The sequence below is a fragment of the Molothrus aeneus genome, chromosome 24 (genome assembly GCF_037042795.1).
Source record: "Molothrus aeneus isolate 106 chromosome 24, BPBGC_Maene_1.0, whole genome shotgun sequence".
In the NCBI taxonomy this organism is placed as follows: Eukaryota; Metazoa; Chordata; class Aves; order Passeriformes; family Icteridae; genus Molothrus; species Molothrus aeneus.
The window spans coordinates 3944273-3967884 of NC_089669.1; the positions used below are offsets into that span (position 1 = coordinate 3944273).

A 23612-nucleotide genomic window follows, 5' to 3' on the forward strand; every position below is an offset into this window, starting at 1 on the left:
CTGAAACAAGCAGACAAATCTCACTGCAGCAGGGCTGGCCTGGGCCATGGTGCTGATGCTTGCAGGGTTTTAGTGACTGAACTGCTGAACATCACTGGACAGCTGGATCTTGTACCCACATTGGGTGCAGCCCTGGAAAAGGAATTCACAGACTCACAGGACTGGAAGAGACCTTCAGGAACATCTGAGTCCAACCCAGCCCCAACAGCTCAGCTCAACCCTGGCACCCAGTGCCACATCCAGGCTTTGTTAAACACACCCAGGGATGGGGACTCCAGAACTTTATCACTCTTTCTGTGAAACACTTTTCCCTGCTCTCCAGCCTGTATTTCCCTTGGTGCAGCTCGAGGCTGTGTGCTCTGGTTGTGTCAGTGCCTGGAGACAGAGCCCAGCCCCAGCTGAGCACAGGCACCTTTCAGGAGCTGCAGAGTGATGGGGGCACCCCTGAGTCTCCTTTGCTCCAGGCTGAGCACCCCCAGCTCCCTCAGGGCTTCCTCACAGGGTTTGTGTTCCCAGCCCCTCCTGATGGGGAGCAGAAGCCTGGAGTTTGTTACTCCTGTGGTGTATTCCACTCTCAAGCACAGCCCCTCAGATTAAAAAAATAAGCTTATCTGCCCTGCTGTAATGCTTGTTGATGTAACTTGATAAGGGATTGTCTCCCAGGTTCTGCTGTCTGAGCTGCACCAGGAGCTGTGAGGGGAAATAATGTTTGGTGCCAGTGAGGGCTGGGGAATCCAACACCAGAGCTGAGCCTGGCAAAATCCTGCTGAGGGATGTTGGTAAAAACCTGAATGTGCACCAAGATTCACAGGATTCACAGAATCACTGAGATGGAAGAGACCTTAGAGATCATCGAGCCCAACCCAGCCCCAACAGCTCAACTGAGCCCTGGCACCCAGTGCCACATCCAGGCTTTGTTAAACACACCAGGGATGGGGACTCCAGAACTTTATCACCCTTTCTGTAAAAATCTTTTCCCTGCTCTCCAGCCTGTATTTCCCTTGGTGCAGCTCGAGGCTGTGTGCTCTGGTTGTGTCAGTGCCTGGAGACAGAGCCCAGCCCCAGCTGAGCACAGGCACCTTGCCCTGTGTGAGAGGTGGGGGCAGTGCAGTGTGGGTGCCCTTCACAGGGGCTCTTCAAGGCTTCATTTCCCTCTGAGATGAGGCTCTGCTGCCTCAGAGTGCTGCTGCAGGCTCTGTGGGGCTGTGCCAGCCCTGTGCCAGCCCAGTGCCAGCCCCCTGCTCCCCCAGTGCCCCAGGCTCTGCTGCAGGGGCTGCCCAGCCTGGGGTGGGTGGCAGAGCCACACAAAGGCTGCCCTGTCTGCTCTTGGGCTTCCCCCAGCCCTGAGCTCTTCTGGGGAAGAAGTGGGATTGGAAAAGCTTAAATTCACACAAAGCAGGGCCCAGGAGCCCCGGGCTGACCCCGAGGGAGCAGCTGCCCCCTGCTCACCCCATAGCCGAGGTCCAGGGTAACGCTGCCCTGGCATTGAGGCTGGCTGAGGGGAGAGGTTTCCTTTAAAAAGCTGGGTATGGGAATGCCCAAGGAGACCAGGCTGTTTGCCAAGGGAGCAGCAGTAGCTGCAGGAGGAGATTTTTCTGTTGGTTTGTTTAAATATCCGTGCCTTTATCCTTTTATCCCATCTCCCTTTTAATCTAGCAGGCAGAACGAGTCCAAACCACTTTGCTGCCTGTGGGATTTGGGAGCAAATCAAGGAGCCTGCTGGTAAACACTGTCAAGCAGTGGGGGGCTGAGCATCCGTGGGAGGATCAGTGACTCTGTCCTGTGAGTTCTCCACACGTGGTTTTGCTGTGTATTGAAAAAATAAGAGTGCAAAACTGGCTTGGGTTTGATGGGGCTCTGAGCAGCCTGGTTTGGTGGAAGGTGTTTCTGTCCATGGCAGGAGCTGGCATGAGATGATCTTTAGGGTTCCTTTTAACAGTAACCAGACTCCTTTTAGGGTTCCTTTAACCCAAACCTTGATTCAGTGACTCCTTTTAGGGTTCCTTTTAACCCAAACTACTCCTTGATTCAGTGACTTTTTTTAGGGTTCCTTTTAACCCAAACCATGATTCAGTGACTTCTTTTAGGGTTCCTTTTAACCCAAACTACTCCTTGATTCAGTGACTCCTTTTAGGGTTCCTTTAACCCAAACCATGATGCAGTGACTTCTTTTAGGGTTCCTTTAACCCAAACCATGATGCAGTGACTTCTTTTAGGGTTCCTTTAACCCAAACCATGGTTCAGTGACTCCTTTTAGGGTTCCTTTAACCCAAACCATGATTCAGTGACTCCTTTTCGGGCTCCTTTTAACCCAAACCACTCCATGGTTCAGTGACTCCTTGCTCTGCCTCGAGGCCACCCTTGGTAACACCAACAGGGGGGAAATTCCCCCTCTGGTATTTTTGGAAGTCTGTGCACTTTGCAGTGAGTTTTGCACCCTTGTTGGCCGAGGTGTTTTGAGGTGATGGTGCTGACTGGGACCCTGCTGGTCCAGGCTCTGCCCCAGCTCCACCAAAGCTCCCCAGCACTGGGGCCACACGGCTGCTGCTGCTGCTGCCAACAGGTGCTGTGGAGGCTCCTGGGGCTGCCAAAAGCCTCAGCAGGGAGCTGAGAATAGCCACTGTGTCCTGAGAGCTTTAATGTGGTGCCAGCAGGATGCAGAGAAAGGCTTTTTTTTAAAAATAGAAACACAACTGTGTGTGTTTTCCTGCTGGCTGGAGGAGTCTCGGGGTGGCTGCTGGAGGAGGAGTGCCCTGCTTGGCCCCTGGGTTGGCAGGAGGCTCTCAGCTTTTCACTGCATTCAGGATTTCCCCTAAAATCCTGCCTGCTGTAGGTGAAGTGCAAGTGCACAGCCTTAGGTAGTGCTGGGTCTCGAGTCTGGGCTGTTGCTTGGCCCTTCACCCACGGGGGTTGGTGACAAACGGGGCTTTCCACCAGCTCTGCTGCAGCTCCTGCTGGCTGCTGGGGCTGTACAAACTCACTGTGGTGGGAGGAGGATGAGGAGGGAGGCCTGTGGGGCAGAAACAGCCTGGAGACTGCACTGAGAGCTTTGGGGAGATGGCAAAGAAGAAGCTGGTGGGGGACGCGTGTCCCTGAGCAGCTCTGAATTGTCCCCTCTTGTCCCTCTGTCGCTTCACTGCCATCCCCTCTCTGGACACACTGCCCCTCTCCCTGCTCTGGGCATCAGGGCTGGTGGTGACAGAGGTTTGTGACTGCTGTGCCATGTGAGGGGAGCAGCAGCAGCAGCAGGAGGAGGAGGAGGAGGAGGAGGAGGAGGAGGAGGAGGAGGAGGAGGAGGAGGCGGAGGAGGAGGAGGGGGGCTGTTGGTGGCCCCTGCCTCTCTGAGCACCTGCGCAGACAAAGCCCTGTTATGAAACTCCTGAGCTGCTCCTGGCCCAGCCTTTTGCTGCTCCCAGCAGCCTGGCAGCCTCCAGGCTGGCATGGGCACGGTGCCTGCTGTGGGCTCTGTGTGGCTCCAGCCCCCCTGGCACTGCTGGGTGCTGCCAGGGTGGCTCCTGCAGCTGGGGGATGCTCTGCTCTGCATCCCTGCAGAAAACTGCCCTTATCTCAGCAAGGTGTTTGCTGTGCCCTGCTGTTGACAAAGGCCATGGCAGGGGTGAAATTGTGTTAAACAAACAGCTGGGGCAGATAGGGTGATGCAAAACGGGGCTGTCGTCACCGAGCTCGGCGGGTGCGTAAATGAAACCCTCCTCAGGCTTGGCACTGCTGGAGGAAACACCTCCCAAGGCCATCCTGCTCCCAGTGCCAGGGGCCAGTGGCACTTCAGGAGGGGCTGGCCTCGATGCAGCTTTGTGCTGCAGTTTGGTTTTTTGCCTTTCTTTACATATACATGTATTCATTCATGCTGCATGAAGATCTGTGTTGAAAGGCCCCGTGCTGGGGGCGTGGGTGTCAGCCTCAATTCTGTCCTGCCCATGGGCTGAACCCTGAGAAATTTCGTTTTTGGGCAGAGTTCAAGCCCAGGAGCTGCTGGGAAGCAGTGAGTGCTGTGGGGCTGCTTCTGGCAGGGCCTCGTGGCTGCTGTGCTTGCAGGCGTGGTGGGTCTGGGCCTCTCCCCAAAATCACTCCCAGCTCAAACCTTCAGGGAAGGGGTGGACACATCCAAAAACAAAAGCAGCTCTGGGATGTAGGTGTGGAGCATCCAGAGCTGTCCCTGGGATCAGAGGTAGCAGGAAGGTCAGGCAGGGTTGTCCCCAAGGCTGGTGGAGCCAGGACCCAAGAGATGCTCTGGGTCCGTCTGACGTGAGGGGAAGCCCCTGGCTGTGGGTACAGGGAGGCAGCACCGTGCAGTGCTGGTGATAAGGGGGTTTTTTTTCAAGCTCTGCCCGTGGGAGGGAAGCACAAAGGCCATAGGTCAGCCCTGAGTTAATGGTTTACATCAGTGTTTACTTCGGTATTAATCACACCTGCAAATATCAACCACTTCCTATCATAAAAGCGCATGTGTGCTTTTCCGTTCATGCTGCTGTCAGCTCTGATAGCAAATCTGGCAAGGAGAGGGGTGAGGAGGAGGAGGAGCTGACCCCAGCCCTCAGCCCTGCAGAGGGGGAAGGTGAAGGTGTTGTGTGTGTGGCTGGGAAGATCTCTGCCCTTCCCTTGGCTCCTTATTTCCCTTCCACTTTGTGCTGTGTGGATGGAAGGCCCTGCAGAGCTGTGTGGGATCAGGGGTTTGGTTTGCACATTTGAGCATCCCTGCCCAGATTGGCTCCATTCAGAGCTGGGCTGTGGCTTCTTCTGGCCCCAAGGCAATGGGTCCCTTCCCTGCTCAAGCCCAGTGCTGGCTCCTGGTGGGCAGTGACACCTTTAGACAGGGATGGGATGGGCTGGCTTGGAGCATTTTGGCCGTTGTGACCCCGTTTGTCCCTGTGGGGCTCACGGGGAGGTCCTGGCAGGGTGGTGGCTCTGTCACTCCAGCCAGATGTGGCACAGCAGGATGTGGGACCTCGTGACCGTGGCTCGTGCCTGGGCTGCTCCTGCTCCTCACCCAGAGCCTCCTGGAGAGATGAGCCTGGGGTGAGTCAGCCAAACCCAGCGCTGGCTGCTGCTGAGGGCTGGAAGGAAGAGGAGGCTCCCAAAACAAAAACACGGCGCTGAATAGGCCCCTAATTTTGTTTTTCTCAGATAAATGAAGCCACCACTCTTTATTTGTCTCCTTTAAACACCAGCCCCAGCCTGTTGCTGGCTGTGAGTCAGCGGGGATGCTTTGTGCTGCTGCCTTGCTGCCATTTACCTGCTCTGGCTTTTTCCTGTGAGTTTTACAGCCCCTTCCCACCCACCTCCATCTCCTCCCTCCAGCCTCATCCCCTCATCCCCATTCAGTGACTTCTTGCTCTGCCTTGAGCCCAGCCTTGGTAACACCAACAGGGGGGAAATTTCCTCTCTGGTATTTTTGGAAGTTCGTGCACGGCCCCAAAGCCTCTGCCACACTGAGACCCTTCCCTCAGCATCCAGGGTGCTGCTCCTGGATCCCCACTTGGACATTTCATCTCCCGGACGTGCCAAGAACATTTCTGCTGCTGGGAAATGGGCTCTGCAGCACACGGGGGGCACGGGCCCCTGGCAGGTGGCTCTTATTTAAACCCAGGCCTCTCTTCTGCTGCCCTCCTTTGTGTGCCTCGAGAGGCTTTTGTTGCTGCCTGAAAAGGCTGAATGGCTGCTGCATCTGTCACCGAGGGACAGAAATGCTCAGCAGATGCCCCGGGCAGGGGGGGCTGGGGGGTCCCGAGCATCGCCCACCGGGCAGGGACCCCATGAGCAGGGGAGCACAGGGGACCCGGGGCTTGTGCAGTGCTGGGGGGAGTGAGGCCCCTTGTGAAAGCAGCATGTGTGTAAGAGCTGCATCTGTGTGTGTGTGTGTAAGAGCTGCATCTGTGTGTGTGTGTGTGTGTGTGTGTGTGTGTGTAAGAGCTGCCTGTGTGTGTAAGAGCTGCCTCTGTGTGTGTAAGAGCTGCCTCTGTGTGTGTGTGTGTGTGTGTGTGTGTAAGAGCTGCCTCTGTGTGTGTGTGTGTGTGTGTGTGTGTGTGTGTGTGTGTGTGTGTAAGAGCTGCCTGTGTGTGTGTAAGAGCTGCCTGTGTGTGTGTGTGTAAGAGCTGCCTCTGTGTGTGTGTGTGTGTGTGTGTGTGTGTGTAAGAGCTGCCTCTGTGTGTGTGTAAGAGCTGCCTGTGTGTGTGTGTAAGAGCTGCCTCTTCCTCGGCTCAGCTCCATCCTCCGCCCCATTGCGACATCGCCCGCAGGAGCAGCACGGGCACGCTGTGACATCTGCCCCCTCTGCCACATCTGCCCCTCCTCCACATCTGCCCCCTCTGCCACATCTGCCCCTCCTCCACATCTGCCCCCTATGCCACATCTGCCCCCCTCTGCCACATCCACCTCCCTCTGCCACATCTGCCCCTGCCACATCTGCCCCCTCCGTGCCACTCCTGGCAGGGTTTTTAGCTGTCCCCTCGCTGTCACAGCCCCTCCATGCCTGCCTGGGCGCTCGGCTCGGGCTGTGCACTCGGCAGGGAGGCTCTCCCCGCTCAGTGCCATGGCTTGGGGTGTTCCTGGGAGCGCTGCGATCATTCAGCCTGGGAGAATGTGGCTGAGCAGCTCCAGTGTGTGTGTGTGTCTGTGTGTGTGTGTGTGTGTCTGTGTGTGTCTGTGTGTGTCTGTGTGTGTGTGTGTCTGTCTGTGTGTGTGTGTCTGTCTGTGTGTGTGTGTGTCTGTCTGTGTGTGTTTGTGTCTGTGTGTGTGTGTGTCTGTCTGTGTGTGTCTGTGTGTGTGTGTGTGTGTGTGTGTGTCTGTGTGTGTCTGTGTGTGTGTGTGTCTGTCTGTGTGTGTGTGTGTCTGTCTGTGTGTGTGTGTCTGTCTGTGTGTGTGTCTGTCTGTGTGTGTCTGTCTGTATGTGTCTGTCTGTGTGTGTGTCTGTATGTGTGTGTGTGTGTGTGTGTCTGTGTGTGTGTGTGTGTGTCTGTGTGTGTGTCTGTGTGTCTGTGTGTGTCTGTGTGTGTGTGTGTCTGTCTGTGTGTGTGTGTGTCTGTCTGTGTGTGTTTGTGTCTGTGTGTGTGTGTCTGTCTGTGTGTGTATGTGTGTGTGTGTCTGTGTCTGTGTGTGTGTGTCTGTGTGTGTCTGTGTGTGTGTGTGTGTGTCTGTGTGTGTGTGTCTGTCTGTGTGTGTGTCTGTATGTGTGTGTGTGTGTGTCTGTGTGTGTGTGTGTGTGTGTGTGTCTGTCTGTGTGTGTGTGTCTGTCTGTGTGTGTGTCTGTGTGTGTGTGTCTGTGTGTGTGTGTGTGTGTCTGTGTGTGTGTGTCTGTCTGTGTGTGTGTCTGTATGTGTGTCTCTGTCTGTGTGTGTGTGTGTGTCTGTGTGTGTGTCTGTCTGTGTGTGTGTGTGTCTGTCTGTGTGTGTTTGTGTCTGTGTGTGTCTGTCTGTGTGTGTGTGTCTGTCTGTGTGTGTGTCTGTCTGTGTGTGTGTCTGTGTGTGTGTGTGTGTCTGTGTGTGTGTGTGTGTCTGTGTGTGTGTGTCTGTCTGTGTGTGTGTCTGTCTGTGTGTGTCTGTGTGTGTCTGTGTGTGTGTGTGTCTGTCTGTGTGTGTGTGTGTCTGTGTGTGTGTGTGTGTCTGTATGTGTGTCTCTGTCTGTGTGTGTGTGTGTGTGTGTGTGTGTCTGTGTGTGTGTCTGTCTGTGTGTGTCTGTGTGTGTCTGTGTGTGTGTGTGTGTGTGTGTGTGTGTGTCTGTGTGTGTGTGTGTCTGTGTGTGTGTGTGTGTGTGTGTGTGTGTGTGTGTGTGTGTGTGTCTGTATGTGTGTCTCTGTCTGTGTGTGTCTGTCTGTGTGTGTGTGTGAGCTCGCCTCTGCTCAGCCTCACTTGCCTCTCTTGTCCTTCTCTCTCCAATCTAAACAATCCTTTCTCTCTGGGATCCTTTCTCCAACCTTTCCATTCTCCCCAAGGTGGGAGAACCTGGAGGATGGAGCCAATTGTCGTGTGGGTCATTTCCTCAGTATCCGCCCAGCTGTGGTGGCACTGCCCCATCCCTCTGCAAGGTGGGCAGCTGATGCCTGGTGCTGCCTGGCAAAGCCCCTTGGATGAAGCCAGGAGCAGAGCCATCCCTCTGAGCAGCCATCCTGGCTGGCAGGACAGGGCACGCTGTGGGCAGGATGCTGCAGCCTCAGTATCCACCCAGTTCTGGTGCCACTGCCCCATCCCTCTGTGTTGGGGAAGATGAGACAGGAAAGCCTTATAAATATGATTGTCTGGCAAAAGATTTTGAGAATATGGAAACTATAAGCGAGATTGAAATGAAAGCAAGCTTTGAGATCCCTCAGTTACTGAACAACTGGAAAACAATGGTGTGGCCAGCTGAAGGTGATCCCCTTTTGATGGAACAACACCCTCTGCTTGCAGACAGGCCCAAGGGTCAGAGCAGACCCTGCCAGCTTGGCAGAAGGGCCCAAAGAGGAGTTTTTAGGGTTTAAAATGTAACGCAGTATATAATGATTCTTATAGGCTGTATGGAAATGCTATAGGATGTGTATCTTGGACTAGATTGGTCAGTGAGAATCAGAATATTCAACACAGAAGAAGATTTATTGTATTGGAACGGGAACTTTGTGCTCTTACCCTTTTTACTCCTCTTACACTCTTGTGCTCTTACCCCTTTTACTCTCTTACCCTCTCATCCTCTCTCCCCCTCTCTTCTCTCAGTCCTGCTCCAGCTGTGGCTGGCAGCTCCCAGCAGTGCCCTGCACCCAGGCCCTTTGCAATAACCCACAAGTTCCAAGCCCTGGCTGCAGAGATCTCTCGTCTCTGTCTGTCCCAACCGTGCCACCCCCCCAGCGTTCCTGCACCTCTGCAAGGTGGGCAGCTGATGCCTGGTGCTGCCTGGCAAAGCCCCTTGGATGAAGCCAGGAGCAGAGCCATCCCTCTGAGCAGCCATCCTGGCTGGCAGGACAGGGCACGCTGTGGGCAGGATGCTGCTGGACCCGCGCGTGCTCCTCCTCCGGACACGTCACCTCTGCTCTCTGGCTTTCCCCGGGCAAAACAAACGTTAGGATGAGGCTTTCATCTCTTCTGTTGGGGCTTCAGACTCTTTCTGTGGCTCTTTGGGCGTGGGCAGAGCAGAAATGAAGCCCAGCTTGGGAAAGTCCCGTCACCAGGGCAGCAGGGCAGGCTGTGGTGGGTGGAAGCAGCGGGGATGGGGTTAATGTAAAGATTTATGTAAGAGCCACGATGATGTGGGGGAGGCTTCCTGAGCTGCACCTTTAATTGTTACTGCCTTGTGGTTGAACCATGAATTTCCCTCTGTTTGGTAACACAATTCCTCTCAGGGGCTCTGGGACTCGTGATTTTATTTCTCTTTTGTAGCTCACAAACAGCAAAAGCGGAACCGAGCTTTGCTGCTTCCGTGTCCTTCTGCTGCCCTCTCCCTCCCAGCCCTGTCTGGCAGGGACTGGGGTGGCTTTGGGCTCATTACCTGTGGGCTTCCCAAAATATTCTGGCATTACAGGCTCAGCTCAATGCAGGGAGAGGTGGGAACAGCCTGTGCAGAGCTTCCAGCCCTGGCCCTACAAATGTGTAAAGCAGCTGACGCCAGTTGGCAGCGAGTTTGCAGGGGAAGATTAGAAGAGGAAAATCCTTTGAAGAGAAACCCTTTTGCTTTATTAGGAAAAAATGCTCCTTGCCCTGTGCTAGCAGGGTCAGGGAGTCCAAAGGCTGTGTGTGTGTGATCCAGGCTGGGGGAAGCTCTGCTTTGCTTCCCTGCTGATAATTTGGGGGATGACAGCCTGCCTCTCTCCGCTGTAGGTTTATTCTTACTGCAACTCAAGGAGAGTTTCTTTTAACCCCTCTGGTGCAGACAGGTCCTGAGGGGGGCTCCTGGGGGTGGTTTGGTGCCACCCCTGTTGGAGGGGTGGGTGCTGTTCTGCTGGGGGCTGAGGAGAATCAGATGGGATCAAAATACACACAGGAATAAAACCACCCTGCCTGCAAGAGCAGCTGGAGAGCCTGGGGTGAGCCTGGGGCAGCCCTGGAAAATGGACAGCTCAACAAACACCCCAGTGTGAGCCTGAGCCTCACTTTCCATGGAAATTGCCCATGGAAGGTGAGTTTTTCCTCTTGCCCATCTGAGTGCGCTTGGCTCACCAAGGGGCAGCAGCATTTGGGGCTGGGGTGGCACCCTCAGTGAGGAGGGACAGAGGGACAGGAGGGACAGTGGGACAGTGTCCTCAGTGACCTCCTGCCGTGCCAGGGGAGGAGGGAGCTTCCTTTTCCAAAGTGTCTGACTCATGGAGCATCATCCCAGGAGGGGGCGGCGAGACTGAATCAGTGGTGCCTGAGGACACGCAGGGAGAGGGAACGTGAGCGTGGGCAGCTGCAGCCCCTTCCTTCCTTCCTTCCTTCCTTCCTTCCTTCCTTCCTTCCTTCCTTCCTTCCTTCCTTCCTTCCTTCCTTCCTTCCTTCCTTCCTTCCTTCCTTCCTTCCTTCCTTCCTTCCTTCCTTCCTTCCTTCCTTCCTTCCTTCCTTCCTTCCTTCCTTCCTTCCTTCCTTCCTTCCTTCCTTCCTTCCTTCCTTCCTTCCTTCCTTCCTTCCTTCCTTCCTTCCTTCCTTCCTTCCTTCCTTCCTTCCTTCCTTCCTTCCTTCCTTCCTTCCTTCCTTCCTTCCTTCCTTCCTTCCTTCCCTCCCTCCCTCCCTCCCTCCCTCCCTCCCTCCCTCCCGCCATTTCCTTCCTTCCATCCTTGCTGTGCTTGTCCTCAGGTGCTGGGGGGGAAATTCTGTTCTGTGTAGTGCTGAGCTCTTCCTTGGAGCTGAAGCTGATTTTTGATGCCTGCAGGACCAGGCTGGAGCCTGGATTTGGGGTTGGGTTTGCTCAGGCAATACTGTTCTCCTGCAGGAAGCTCTGATGAGCTGTTGTGTTTTCAGGAGTTGCTTCCAGGGTTTGTCTTTCCAAGGTGGGGAAGAGCCCAGAGGTGCTGCTGGATCTTGTGAGGAGCCTGTGCTGCTCTCAGGGTGCTGAGCACATCAGGCTGGGCTGTGACATCCTCTGCTGGCAGCACTGTGGGAGCTCTAATGAAGCTAATGAGGTGTTTAGAGGAACACAGGACTAATTTCTCTCGCAGCATGGAAAGGCTCCTGGGGGAGCTGAGCTGAGCCAAGGCACAGGATGGCAGCAAACGCTGTCTGCCCAAATCTCAGAGGTGTCAGGCTGCTGGGAGGGGAGCTGGAATGCGGCTGAAAGCCGAATTTCCTCCCTAATTGCCAGCAGGGTGGAGTGGCTCTTTCCCTGCTCTCCCTCCTTTCCTGCAGGGAGGTGCCCCAGTGGGGAGCAGAGATGGGATGGAGCAGAGCTCTGGGCTGGCACAGCTCTGTGGCTGTCCCCTGTGCCCTGCCATGCTGAGGGGACACCGGGGTGCTGAGGATGATGAGCTGATGTCTGGAGATGTGCAGTGTGTTGGGAAGGATGAAAGTTTGACAAGGAAGTCTCACAGGTATGGGTGCTTAGCAGAAAGATTTTTAAATGTAGAGTCTGATGAAGGAATGGAGGTGGAAACAAGTTTTGATATAGAAGAAAGGAATTATTGAGCCAGTTTTACTGGATAACTAAAGAGGCAAAAGGTGTCTTAGTTAGAAGGGGTTTTTATGGCTTAGAGCAAAGGATAAACCCACCCCAAACAAGAAGATGTTTTTGCCAAGCAGAAAGAGAGCACAGGCAAACAAGCCTGCTGATGTTGCAAGTAGAAAAAAAGTCTCAGAATTTTCTACTGCAAGAAAATTGAAAAACAACTTCTAGCTTAAACTGTAATGTACTGACTGTTAGTGATTGGAGAATAGTGACATGAATATGGTAATTACAGCAGTTATGATGGGCTATAGATAATAGTTAAGGTATAGATTGGTTCTACTAAGATGCTCAGCAAAGAAAAGTCTAGAATGCATTGTGACCAAAAGAAAAGTAAATAATGCAATGTAACCAAAAGAAAAGTCTATAATGCAATGTAACCAAAACCAAAGGGTCTCCAGGCCTGCCTGCAGCTGGAGCTGACAGCTGTGGGCACAGCTCTGTAACGTCCTGGATACAATAATCTGCATTTTGGAGAGCTGCCTGGAGTCCCACATCCCTCACTCCGGCTCTTACAGCAGTGGCTGCAGATCTGAAGCACCTGGAGCATCCACCGAAGGGATGCAGCTCCTCCTGCCTGACTCCTGCCCGGGTTTGCTCGGAGGTGGTGGCAGAGCTTCCTCTGCAGCCAGTGCTGCCCTTGTGCCCTGCCCGGGGACACTTGTGTAACACAAGGATCCGGTTACTGCCCTGGGGCTGCCGAGCCCTCCTCTCCAGCAGGAGCAGGCAGGAAATGCAGCTTTTTCTGTCTGAAATAATGAGGAGTTGGATCTCCGAGGAGCCCTTCTTTGGAAGTGTGAAAAACGCCAGTTAGTTGTTTTTAAAAATTTAAAAGTTTAATAGTAATAAAAATAGTAATATAGAAATATATAATAGCAATATATAAATATATAATAGTATTATATAATTATAAATATAGTAGTAATATGTAAAAATATAAATATAATATTAATATATATTAAAATAGTAATACAATTAGAATAATAATAATTTGGACCATTTGGATTAGGACAATATGAGATAATAAAAACAAAGAGTTACAGACAGTCCGGGTACCTCTTTCTGGGCAAAATAAGCCCGAAAAAGGCCCCACGTTAACAGAGGATTAACCCTTAAAAACAACAGCCTGTTACATATTCATACACCTCATACATGATGCATAAATTCCATTCAAACACAGGATTCTGTCTGGGCAGGGTCAGCTTCTTCCTCTTAATCCTGATGCATCATCCTGCCTGAGTGAGGTGGGAAGAAGTTCATTTCTCCTGATAATGGAGCAATAAATTCTCTTTCTCTGAAAGATTTGGGTGTCCCGTGGCTGCTGTCTCAGTGTGAGTCCTTTCTTTAGAAAAAGCTATCCTACACAGCACAGTTTCTATTTTAACATTTTGTTATAGCCTAAAACTATATTTAACACACTACTTAAGAGAATTAATACAGCATTACTTTCTAACACAACACGTATAATATTCATTTGAATATTTGTGAAAAGCCAGTCATAAAATAGGCATTTTTCACAGAAGGGGAACAGGAGGTAAGAGCTGGAAGAGCTGAACTGAGAGCAGCTGTTGGGAGTTGGCCATCGAAGGGTTAACCCTGGTTGTGCTCCAGATTACTGGGTTGCAAAATCAGATGGGGTGGGATGGGGGCATTCATCCTTGCTGAACCTCAGGGGAAACACGAGGTGATTTTCCCATCCCATCCTCCTTGCAGGGAGCCAAGAAACACAAACCCTGCTGCAGCCACAGCCTGTCCTGGGTACCAGAGCTGGACCAGGGACAGGGCTGTCACACCCCAGATACCTTGGATGTGGACAGGACATCACCCACCCCAGCATTCTCTGCTGGCTGGGGAATGGGAGGGGAGGGTGGCAGCTCTGGGAGCTGCTGGCTCCCACCTGAAAGGACAGACTGGTGGCAGGGCTGCTCTTGCCCCATCACTGTGCCATGCCCAGCACATTCCTGGCACCCAGGGCACGGGGATCCAGTGCCTGTGCTGAAGGCAGGAGGTTTGGGGTGCAGCTGGGGCTGTGGGCTGCCTCTGCCATTCTCAGGAGCTTTTGCTGGTCCCCATGACCCCGAGAAATGTTCAAAGTCTCTTTTCCCAGCCCGGCGCTTGAAGAAGGAGTTGGAGCTCTTCAGTGCCTCTTCATTTCTTGGTCTCAAGGTTGTTCATTGTTTCTTATCTATAAAATTCTTTCTCCTGCCCAGGTCCATCCAGCAGGACAGTTCCAGGCACTCTGCCTGCCCCCAGGGCAGGGTTATGTCTTTATACTGAAAACTACCTGTACAATATTTACAATTACTTTCCAATACCCATCACCTGTGTCAGACACTGAGCTTCTACTCTAAACCAATCCAAAAGTGCCACCATCACAGCAGGAGATGGAGGCCAAGAAGAAGAAGGAGAAAGGCTGGACATGCCCAGTTCCCTCCATCTTGCCCCCTGAACCCCCATACCAAAAACCCCAAAATCTCCTTTTCCACCCCGTGATAACTTCACTAATATTCTACCTAAACTGTTGTGGCTTGCTGATCTTCACCTAAGGTTGGTGATTTGCTCCATAATCAAACCCAGAGGTGTTTTGGGCTCTGTGCCAGGGTCTCTGAGCCCCCTGGCAGGGTCTGGGCTGTTCTGGACAGCCAGAGGGATGTCCTGGGTTCCGACATGCCATGGCTTGCCTGTTGGATTATGCTCTTTTCTGATCCAGAGATGAGGCAACTGAGAGATGTTTTAAAAGCTTTTATTCCATTTTCAGTCTCATGTGAAGGGTGAGACAATAGAGGTGTTACAATTCACACCATCACAATCAGAAGTTAACTATTTCCTAATTACAATACACTATAAGTGTTTCTTGTCTACCAGCTTTGTTAATATCAGAAAATATACTGAGAGTTCATTAAAATCATAGAGGAAATATTCTTAATATCATAAAATATACTGGGAGTTCATTAAAATCATAGAGGAAATATTCTTAATATCATAAAATATACTGAGAATTCATTAAAATCATAGAGGAAATATTCTTAATATCATAAAATATAGTCAGAGTTCATTAAAATCATAGAGGAAATATGCTTGCCTGTTGGATTATGCTCTTTTCTGACCCAGAGATGGGGCAACTGAGAGGTCTTTTAAAAACTTTTATTCCATTTTCAATCTCATGTGAAGGGTGAGACCATGCACCCTTCATATACAATTCACACCAGCACAATCAGAAGGCAACTATTTCCTAATTACAATACACTATAAGTGTTTCTTGGCCTATCAGCTTTCTTAATATCATAAAATATACTGAGAGCTCATTAAAATCCTAGAGGAAATATTCTTACAACCTGACAGTGTTAGGTCATAAGAGTCAAATACACTTTTCAATCCTTCCTGCAGCAGCAGTGGGGAGTGCATGTGGCCTTCAGCTCCCCCTCACACTGCTGCCACCAGGAACATTTCCTAAATTAACCAAACCATTGCCTTAATGAGGCCTAATCTGCTCCTCTGGAAGCCTCTCCATCACCTGTCCATGGTGCAGGGGATGGAGGGAGCAGCTGGATCACAGCTGGGTGTTCTGAGAGCACCAGGGCAGCTCTTTGCTCCCAGAGCTTGTCTGGCTACAAAAACAAACATCAGGGCCGTGCTGGGGCAGGTAATGGAGGCTGCTGCTGCCTCCTACTTCATTAGAAATCCAATTAACCTCCTATGAAAGCACTCAGAATGACCTCTAAAAACGGGATGTATTTTGCTGTACCTCTGCTGTTTGTCTTGTGCAGAATGATGTTAACTAGCTGCTTCCTGCTGGTCCATTTTCCCGGAGCATAATTACAAATTGTTTTGTTTTTCTCTTTTCTCTTCAGCTTCCTGGCTCCCCTCGCCAGGCTCTTCAGAGTGGGGCTGCAAAAAATAGCCAGGCTTTTCTCCAGCCCCCTCTGCATGGCTCCTCAGGGGGCTGGTGTTGCTCTTGCTTATGGTTTTGGCTTCTGCAGGATGCAGTTTTTGGGGTAATTAAGCAATAGAGGAGCAAGGAGAGGGTGTCCAAGTCCAACCTCCTGCCCTGTCTTTGCCCCAGGGTTGTTGGTGTGAGTGATGTCAAGTTGTGCAGAGGTTGGCTTTGGCCACTTTGTTCCTTGCAGAGCCTCTGGGGCTTTGGTGCCTCCCACAGGTTCCCACAGGTTTCCTCTGCCTGGGGAAGCAGGAGAGGAGGTGGGAGAGGTGTGACCAGAGCCTGGGATGGTGTTTTGGGTGGGTGGCTGAAGGGCAAATCCTCTCTGTGCCTTTCCCTGGGGCAAAGGATGAGTGCTGCTCTGCCAGGGCAGCACCATCAGGGAGTGTTCCATCTGGAAATGGGCACTGTGTGGATTTTGGGAGTTAATCCTTGTTCCTGTGAGATCCCCACTGCACTGAGAACCCCCCTGGGTCCTGCAGAGCATCCAAGGGCTGATGCTCCTCTGTTCCTGGGGAGAGCTCAGAGGGGTCAGAATCTTTTCTGTCTGAATCTTGGTAAAATGACCAAACCTGCTGTTTCCTGCAGGGTGGGGGTGTGTGTCCACATCCCCCTGCTCACTCTGCTCCAAGGGGCAGAGCTGCTCCAGAGGCTGCTGGAGACAGGAAGGAAAATGAGCTGTGCTCAAGACAGACACGTTTGTTGTTCTATATTTAGGAACACAATAATTAAGGCTGGCTGTTTATCCTGACAAACATCATAACTAATAGTCTATGGCAGATAAACAAATCCTTCCTGCACCTGGGAACTCTGAATTGTCTTTGGGAAGGGCACGGGGCTCATTAAAGAGCTGTAATTTAAGGAACATCTGGATGTTTGCTTTGTGCCCTCCCCAGGCACGGGTGCTGGTGGGCTCTGAATTTGTGGTGAGGGAGCTTTTGTGGAGCAGCTGATGGTTGGGAAATGATGCAGGGCAGCAAAGCAAAGGTGAGGCTGAGGATGCTCGGTGGCACCCAGGGGTGCAGCAGTGGAGGTATCAGGGTGCACAATGGCTCATAAATGCAGTAGGTCTTGCTGGTGGGGCACTGGGAGCCTGAATAAGCTTTTATGAACCCTGACAGGAAGGGCAAGCTGAGGGCAAACGGCATCTCAGACTTCCCACTAGATGGGGATGGAGGCATGATCAGAGTGCTCTGTGCGCCCGCAGGGAGCACCCGGTGCTCGCCCCCGCGTCCTCTCTGGTGGCCACAGAGCCCCCCGGGGGTCATGACCCTGCTGCCCGGGGGCGTCTCGGGGCTCACAGGGTGTCCCTTCTCCCGCAGATGCTGCAGGACTGCCCCAAGGCCCGCAGGGAGGTGGAGCTGCACTGGCGAGCGTCGCAGTGCGCGCACATCGTGCGCATCATGGACGTCTACGAGAACCTCTACCAGGGGAGGAAGTGTCTGCTCATCGTCATGGAGTGGTGAGCACCCGGGCCACGGGCACTTCAGGGTGCTGGGGGGCTGCCAAAAGCGGGGTGGGCACCTTCCAGCCTTGGGGACGCAGCTGTGGGGATGGCGTCCCGGGCAGGGTGGTGTGGGAGGGATGGGGACAGCCAGGGCTGCTGGCTCTGAGTCATCCTGAAAATGCTCAGCTCAGAGCCTGTGGTTCTCACAGGTGGGTCATAACCCAACTGCCTTTGGCCACCAAAAGCTGGGGGAGGCAGCAGGTTCCTGGCAGGCTGTGGTGGGACAGTGACCGAGCTGGCAGCGCTGGTGCCGCCCTGGCACCGCCTGCAACAGCAGCAGCAGCTCTGCTTTGGGTAGGAGCTTGGTATCAACCTGGGGACGAGGAGGAGGGATGAAGGGGAAAGTATTGAAACCACATCCCAACCGCAGCTGTGATTTGATGCAGCTTCCTTGCCAAAACCTCTCCTCTGGCAAGCTGGTAGATCGCCCGGGGGGGCAGCGGGTGCAGGAGCAGTGCCAGGGCACGTGGCACAGCAGCCCCCAGAGCAGCTCCTGGGGGGAAACAGGCACCTGAGAACCTCCCTGGCACTCTGGGCAGCCAGGGATGGGGAAGGGGAGGCAGCAGGGAGAGAAAGAATGGCTGAGGGGTAGGAGGAGAGTCCCCAGGACTGTCTGCGTGAGCGAGGGATGCTCTGGGGTAATGTCCCTCACAAGGCAGGGTTTGATTTCCAGCAGCAGGAGCAGGCTCTGGATCCCTCCTGACTGCTCTGCATCCATCCTCTCAGGCTCTGGATCCCTCCTGATTGCTCTGGATCCTTCCTGCCAGGCCCTGGATCCCTCCTTCCAGGCTCTGGATCCCTCCTTCCAGGCTCTAGGTCCCTCCTGACTGACTCTGGATCCCTCCTGACTGTTCTGGATCCCTCCTTCCAGGCTCTGGATCCCTCCTCCCAGGCTCCTGACCCATCCTCTCAGGCTCTGGATCCCTCCTGACTGTTCTGGATCCCCCCTCCCAGGCTCTGTGCAGCAGAGGGTCCCAAGAGCTGCAGGCTATTGCTGCTGCAGATGTCACTGAATGTCAGGGAGATGCTATCAGCAGTGCTGAGAAAGCCAAACTGTTCCTGCTTCAGGCAGATAAGGCAGGGCCAGGAAGTGCCATTTTCCCTGCTCTCATGGAGAATTCTGCCAATACCTCAGTCCTGATCTCTGTGGGAGCTGCATTTTCCCTGAGGGTACCTGGGGAGGGAACCCACCAGTGGTTCTCCAACACCTCCCATGGGACCTGGCTGTGCTGCAGTGGGGTCCAGCCTCTGTGCCCCAGCTTGGGGAGCCCTTTGTGACACTGCTGGTGTCTCACCCTGAGCTTTGCTCAGCACTTCTGTGCTGGGTCATGTGCTGCTGAGGCAGTTGGCTCGTGAGCAAAAGGAGGCCACGTGTGCTGGGAGTGCTCTCACCAATTTCAAGCCACATTTGCTGCCTTTACTGTAAATGTGTTTTTGTGGCTGCTGGGGCGGCCACACCCGCCCAACACTGAGCCTCTGCCCTGCTCCTTTCGGGAAGGAGGACGCTCTGAAATGCCCCAGAACACCAACCCAAGGTCCTGCATGGAGAAGGGGATTGTTTCCTGCTCAGCAGAAGAGGGTTTGGTGGGAGATGGAACCACTGTCATGGATATATTTTATGAAAAATCCTTTTGCTAGGATGTTTTCTCCTGAGAAGCTGAGAGGTCTTAGAAACAAAATGTAAACAATAATTATCTGCTGCTGTGGAATGCAACAGGTGCATCTGTGATTGGTCTCATGGGGTTGTTTTTAATTAATGGCCAATCACAGTCAGCTGGCTCAGACTCTCTGGTCAGTCACAGGATTTTATTATCATTCTTTTCCTTGCAAGCCTTCTGATGAAATCCTTTCTTCTATTCTTTTAGTATAGTTTTAATATATCATTTCCTTTTAATATAATATATATCATAAAATAATAAATCAGCCTTCTGAAACGTGGAGTCAAGATTCTCATCTCTTCCCATGTGGAAGTTGCCTACAAATTCAACAAGCCATGGTGTGCAACAGCATCTCCTCTCTTCCAGCTTGGATGGTGGGGAGCTCTTCAGCCGCATCCAGGACAGGGGAGACCAGGCCTTCACAGAACGGGGTATGAGCCCACACCCTGCTGGCCTTTCATCCCCTCCATCCCCTCAGTGTAACACCCTGGCCTTTCATCCCCTCCATCCCCTCAGTGTAACACCCTGGCCTTTCATCCCCTCCATCCCCTCAGTGTAACACCCTGGCCTTTGAGTCCCCTCCATCCCCTCAGTGAACACCCTGGCCTTTGAGTCCTCTCCATCCCCTCAGTGAACACCCTGGTTTTTCAGTCTCCTCCATCCCCTCAGTGTAACACCCTGGCCTCTCAGTCCTCTCCATCCCCTCAGTGAACACCCTGGCCTTTCATCCCCTCCATCCCCTCAGTGAACACCCTGGCCTCTCAGTGCCCTCCATCCCTCAGTGTAACACCCTGGCCTTTCATCCCCTCCATCCCCTCAGTGTAACACCCTGGCCTCTCATTCCAGTCCATCCCCTCAGTGAACACCCTGGCCTTTGAGTCCCCTCCATCCCCTCAGTGTAACACCCTGGCCTTTGAGTCCTCTCCATCCCCTCAGTGTAACACCCTGGCCTCTCAGTGCCCTCCATCCCCTCAGTGTACCACCCTGGCCTCTCAGTCCAGTCCATCCCCTCAGTGAACACCCTGGTTTTTCAGTCCCCTCCATCCCCTCAGGGACTCTTCTGGATCCCCAGCAGAGTTCTGCACTCAGGGAATGAGGGATGTGGGTGCAAGGGGCCCTGCTTTTCATGTTTGCTTGAGAATAGGGTTAGGGGGTATTTTCTCAGCTGCTCCCACACTCCTGTCCATCCCAGTCCTGTCAGAAACACCCACTTCCCTCAAAAAGTTAAGTCCATGTGCTGTGGTTCTCAAAGGTCTCATAGATCTCACTCCCTCTACTCCTCTGGCCACGAGAAGCAACCACACAACCCAAACTCTGAGCCCGTTGCCCCCTTATTTCCCATCCTAAGGGGAAACCTTTCCCAGCTGCATTCTTTGCTGCTTGGGTGTCCTAAACAGTGCAAGCCCCTCCTTGGTATTAGGGTCAGGGCTGGGCTCTGCCCCATCCCTTCCCCTGGAGTTTCTGGGAGCTGCAGGCTCCTTCCCCAGGGATGGGGAGTGACACAGGCTCTACGGAAAGGGGGACTTCAAGCACAGCAAACCCCTTTGACCTCAGCCAGGTTCTTTGGCTCCTGGTTTGTAGAGCTCCCCAGGGAGCAGTGCCCTTTTTAACTTGCTTCTGGAGGCTGCTGATGGTTTCTTTGCTGCTTCAGAGGCTTCGGAGATCATGAAGAGCATTGGGGAAGCCATCCAGTACCTGCACTCAATCAACATCGCGCACCGGGACGTGAAGGTACCACCCTGAGCCCCCCTGGCAGTGCCAGGGCCCAGCCCTGCTGCTCCCATGAGGCATTCACATTCTCTGAACAGAGATAATAATTCTCTCTCCCAGGATTTTTCCTGGGGAAGGCAGTGAGAAGCTCAGAGGAAAACAATTCTTATCTCTGCTTGCTACTGCTGTTGTTTAGCACGTGTGGAATGTGTTATGGGGATTGTTGACTGAAGAAGAAGGATGTTTAGACTGATTGACTGATTAGAAAAAGTACCTGTTTAGACTCATTCACTATTAGAAAAAAGCTGTGTTGTGACTGTCTGGAGACAGTCACGGGTTTTTCTGTAGCATTTCTTTAGTGTACTATCTTTTTAGTGTAATGTGAAAAATGCCAATCACTTGTTTTTAGAATTTTAAAAGTTTAATAGTAATAAAATGGTTATAAAAATAGTAATACAATTACAGTAATAAAAATTTGGACAATTAGGATTTAGTTCAATATGAGACAATAAGAACAAAGAGTTGTGGGCAGTCTGGGTACCTCTTTCTTTTACCTTTTCTGTCTAAATCTTGGTAAAATGGCCAAACCTGCTGTTTCCTGCAGGGTGGGGGTGTGTTTCCACATCCCCCTGCTCATTCTGCTCCAAGGGGCAGAGCTGCTCCAGAGGTTTTATCACCAGCAGCCTCACAGCTTGTTTGTAAAGACAAATCTGCTATTCCTCTCAATCCCATATCCCTGATTTCCTGCTTGTCACCCAAGGTGGGTCCAGGAGGACTGGGTTCAACAGCAGAGCTCAGCACATTCCTAAGCTAAGGCCCAGGCCTAACCCTGTGGAGCAGCACCCTGGATGCCTCAGGAGGAATATTCCCCAGGAAAGCTGTGTTGGGTGTTGGGGTCACCCTCATTGGTAGCTCACTCCTTGTCCCCTGTGTGTCCCCAGCCAGAGAACCTCCTGTACACCTCCAAGAGGCCCAACGCCGTGCTGAAACTCACTGACTTCGGCTTCGCCAAGGAAACCACCACGCACAACTCGCTGGCCACGCCCTGCTACACGCCCTACTACGTGGGTGAGTGTAGGAGCATCAGGGGTAGGATGGTGGGGATGGATGCAGATGAGAGATCTCTGAAGGCAGGGCTTGGAATTTGTGGGTTATTGCAAAGGGCCAAGTGCAAGGCCCTGCTGGGAGCTGCTAGCCACAGCTTGGAGCAGGACTGAGGGGGAGAGAGAGGTAAAGAGAGTGGAGTTCCCATTACAATACAATAAATCATCTTCTGGTCTTGGAATTTGTGGTTTATTGCAAAGGACCTGGGTGCAGGGCCCTGGGGGGAGCTGCCAACCACAGCTTGGAGCAGGCCCGAGAGAGGGAGAGAGAGGTAAAGAGAGAGGTAAAGAGAAAGAAGGCAAGAGTGTGGTAAAGAGGATGAGAGAGCAAGGTTCCCGTTACTATATAATAAACCTTCTTCTGGTCTTGGAATTTGTGGTTTATTGCAAAGGGCCTGGGTGCAGGGCCCTGCTGGGAGCTGCCAGCCACAGCTCAGAGCAGGCCTGAGAGAAGTAATGAGAATGGTAAAGAGAGAGAAGGCAAGAGCATGGTAAAGAAGATGAGAGAGTAAAAGAGGATAAGAGAGTAAGAGAGTGAGGTTCCCATTACAATACAATAAATCATCTTCTGTGCTGAATATTCTAATTTTCACTGACCAATCTAATACAAGATACAAATCCTGTAGCATTTCCATACAGCCTATAAGAATCATTACATTACCATACTCTGTTACATTTTAAACCCTAAAAACTCCTCTTTGGGCCCTTCTGCCAAGCTGGCAGGGTCTGCTCTGACCCTTGGGCCTGTCTGCAAGCAGAGGGTGTTGTTCCATCAAAAGGGGATCACCTTCAGCTGGCCACACCATTGTTTTCCAGTTGTTCAGTAACTGAGGGATCTCAAAGCTTGCTTTCATTTCAATCTCACTTATAGTTTCCATATTCTCAAAATCTTTTGCCAGACAATCATATTTATAAGGCTTTCCTGTTTCATCTTTCCCAACAGGTGAGTGCCTGGGGGCTGGCCTTGGGGGTTGGTGTAGGAGTGTACCCCCTCTTAACAGAGTGACAAAACTATCTTTTGTCCCCTTAAAAGGAAAGAAGCCCAGAAGTTTCTCTCTTCGATTAAGTGAAAAGACTCATAGGACCCAAAGGACTTCACCTCAAACTTAAGGATAGCTAATTGGACAGAAGGCAAAAAGTCCTGCCTGGGCAATTTAGTAGAAAAAAAAAGAGAACAAAGAAACTAATTGCTTTTGTAAAGTGTTTTACCAGGAGCAAGAACGTCTAGCACTTAGCACAGTTTTTCTCTGTTGGTTATTTTGCCTTTTATTGAACCTTTTTGTTTCTAACACTGCCACAGAAGCCATCCTGGGGATTTTTATGCTTCCAAGGGTAGCCGAGCTATCTTGAGTGTGTTATAGGCCTCTGAGAGCATATAAGACCTGGCTCAAAGAAGTTTCTATAACACATTTGTAGGACTTAGGGGGGTTTGGAGGATGCCATGTGCAGCCCCTCACCTCTGCATCCAGCCTGGAGCCTGCAGCAGGGAGCTGGGGGCTGCTACAGGCAGCGCTTCCCACAGTGGCTCGTGGTGTTTCCATGGCGTGTCAGAGCCCTCTCACTCAGTTCTTACACTTGGATTTAGGATTTTATTTCTGTTTTTACCAGCTCCAGAAGTGCTGGGCCCAGAGAAGTACGACAAGTCCTGTGACATGTGGTCCCTGGGTGTCATCATGTATATTCTGTAAGTCTGAGGGTTCCTCTCCCTCTGCAGGGCTCAGCTCCTGCTCCTGGCACTGCCTCGTGCCCTGTGGGTGCTCCTGGGGAGGTTTTTGGGGTGGCACATTGACTCTGTTCCCCCTCCTGGTGCAGGCTGTGCGGGTACCCCCCCTTCTACTCCAACCACGGGCTGGCCATCTCTCCTGGCATGAAGAAGAGGATCCGAATGGGCCAGTACGAGTTCCCCAATCCTGAGTGGTCCGAGGTGTCAGAGGAAGGTAAACGTGGTCCCTGTGGGGCCTGTCCCCAGGCTGAGGTCTCCTTTAGAGGGCTGGGAGGAGCTCAAACCCCTGGTTGTGGCAGGGGTCACCTCTCAGCATCTGCAGCTCTGCTGGAGAGGCATTTGCTGAACGGTTTAGGCAGGGTCA

The 23612-nt window shown here is 52.4% G+C and overlaps 1 protein-coding gene across 1 annotated transcript in view; it reads left to right on the forward strand.

Annotated features, from left to right (window-relative positions):
• Positions 1-23612, forward strand: part of MAPKAPK2 (MAPK activated protein kinase 2) — a 39265-nt gene that overhangs the window by 12115 nt on the left and 3538 nt on the right. Inside the window, exons 2-7 of the mRNA XM_066565455.1 lie at positions 16870-17009; positions 19079-19143; positions 20364-20443; positions 21364-21490; positions 23134-23209; positions 23338-23462. Coding sequence (XP_066421552.1) covers positions 16870-17009; positions 19079-19143; positions 20364-20443; positions 21364-21490; positions 23134-23209; positions 23338-23462 — 613 coding nt within the window. The remainder of the gene's footprint in view (positions 1-16869; positions 17010-19078; positions 19144-20363; positions 20444-21363; positions 21491-23133; positions 23210-23337; positions 23463-23612) is intronic.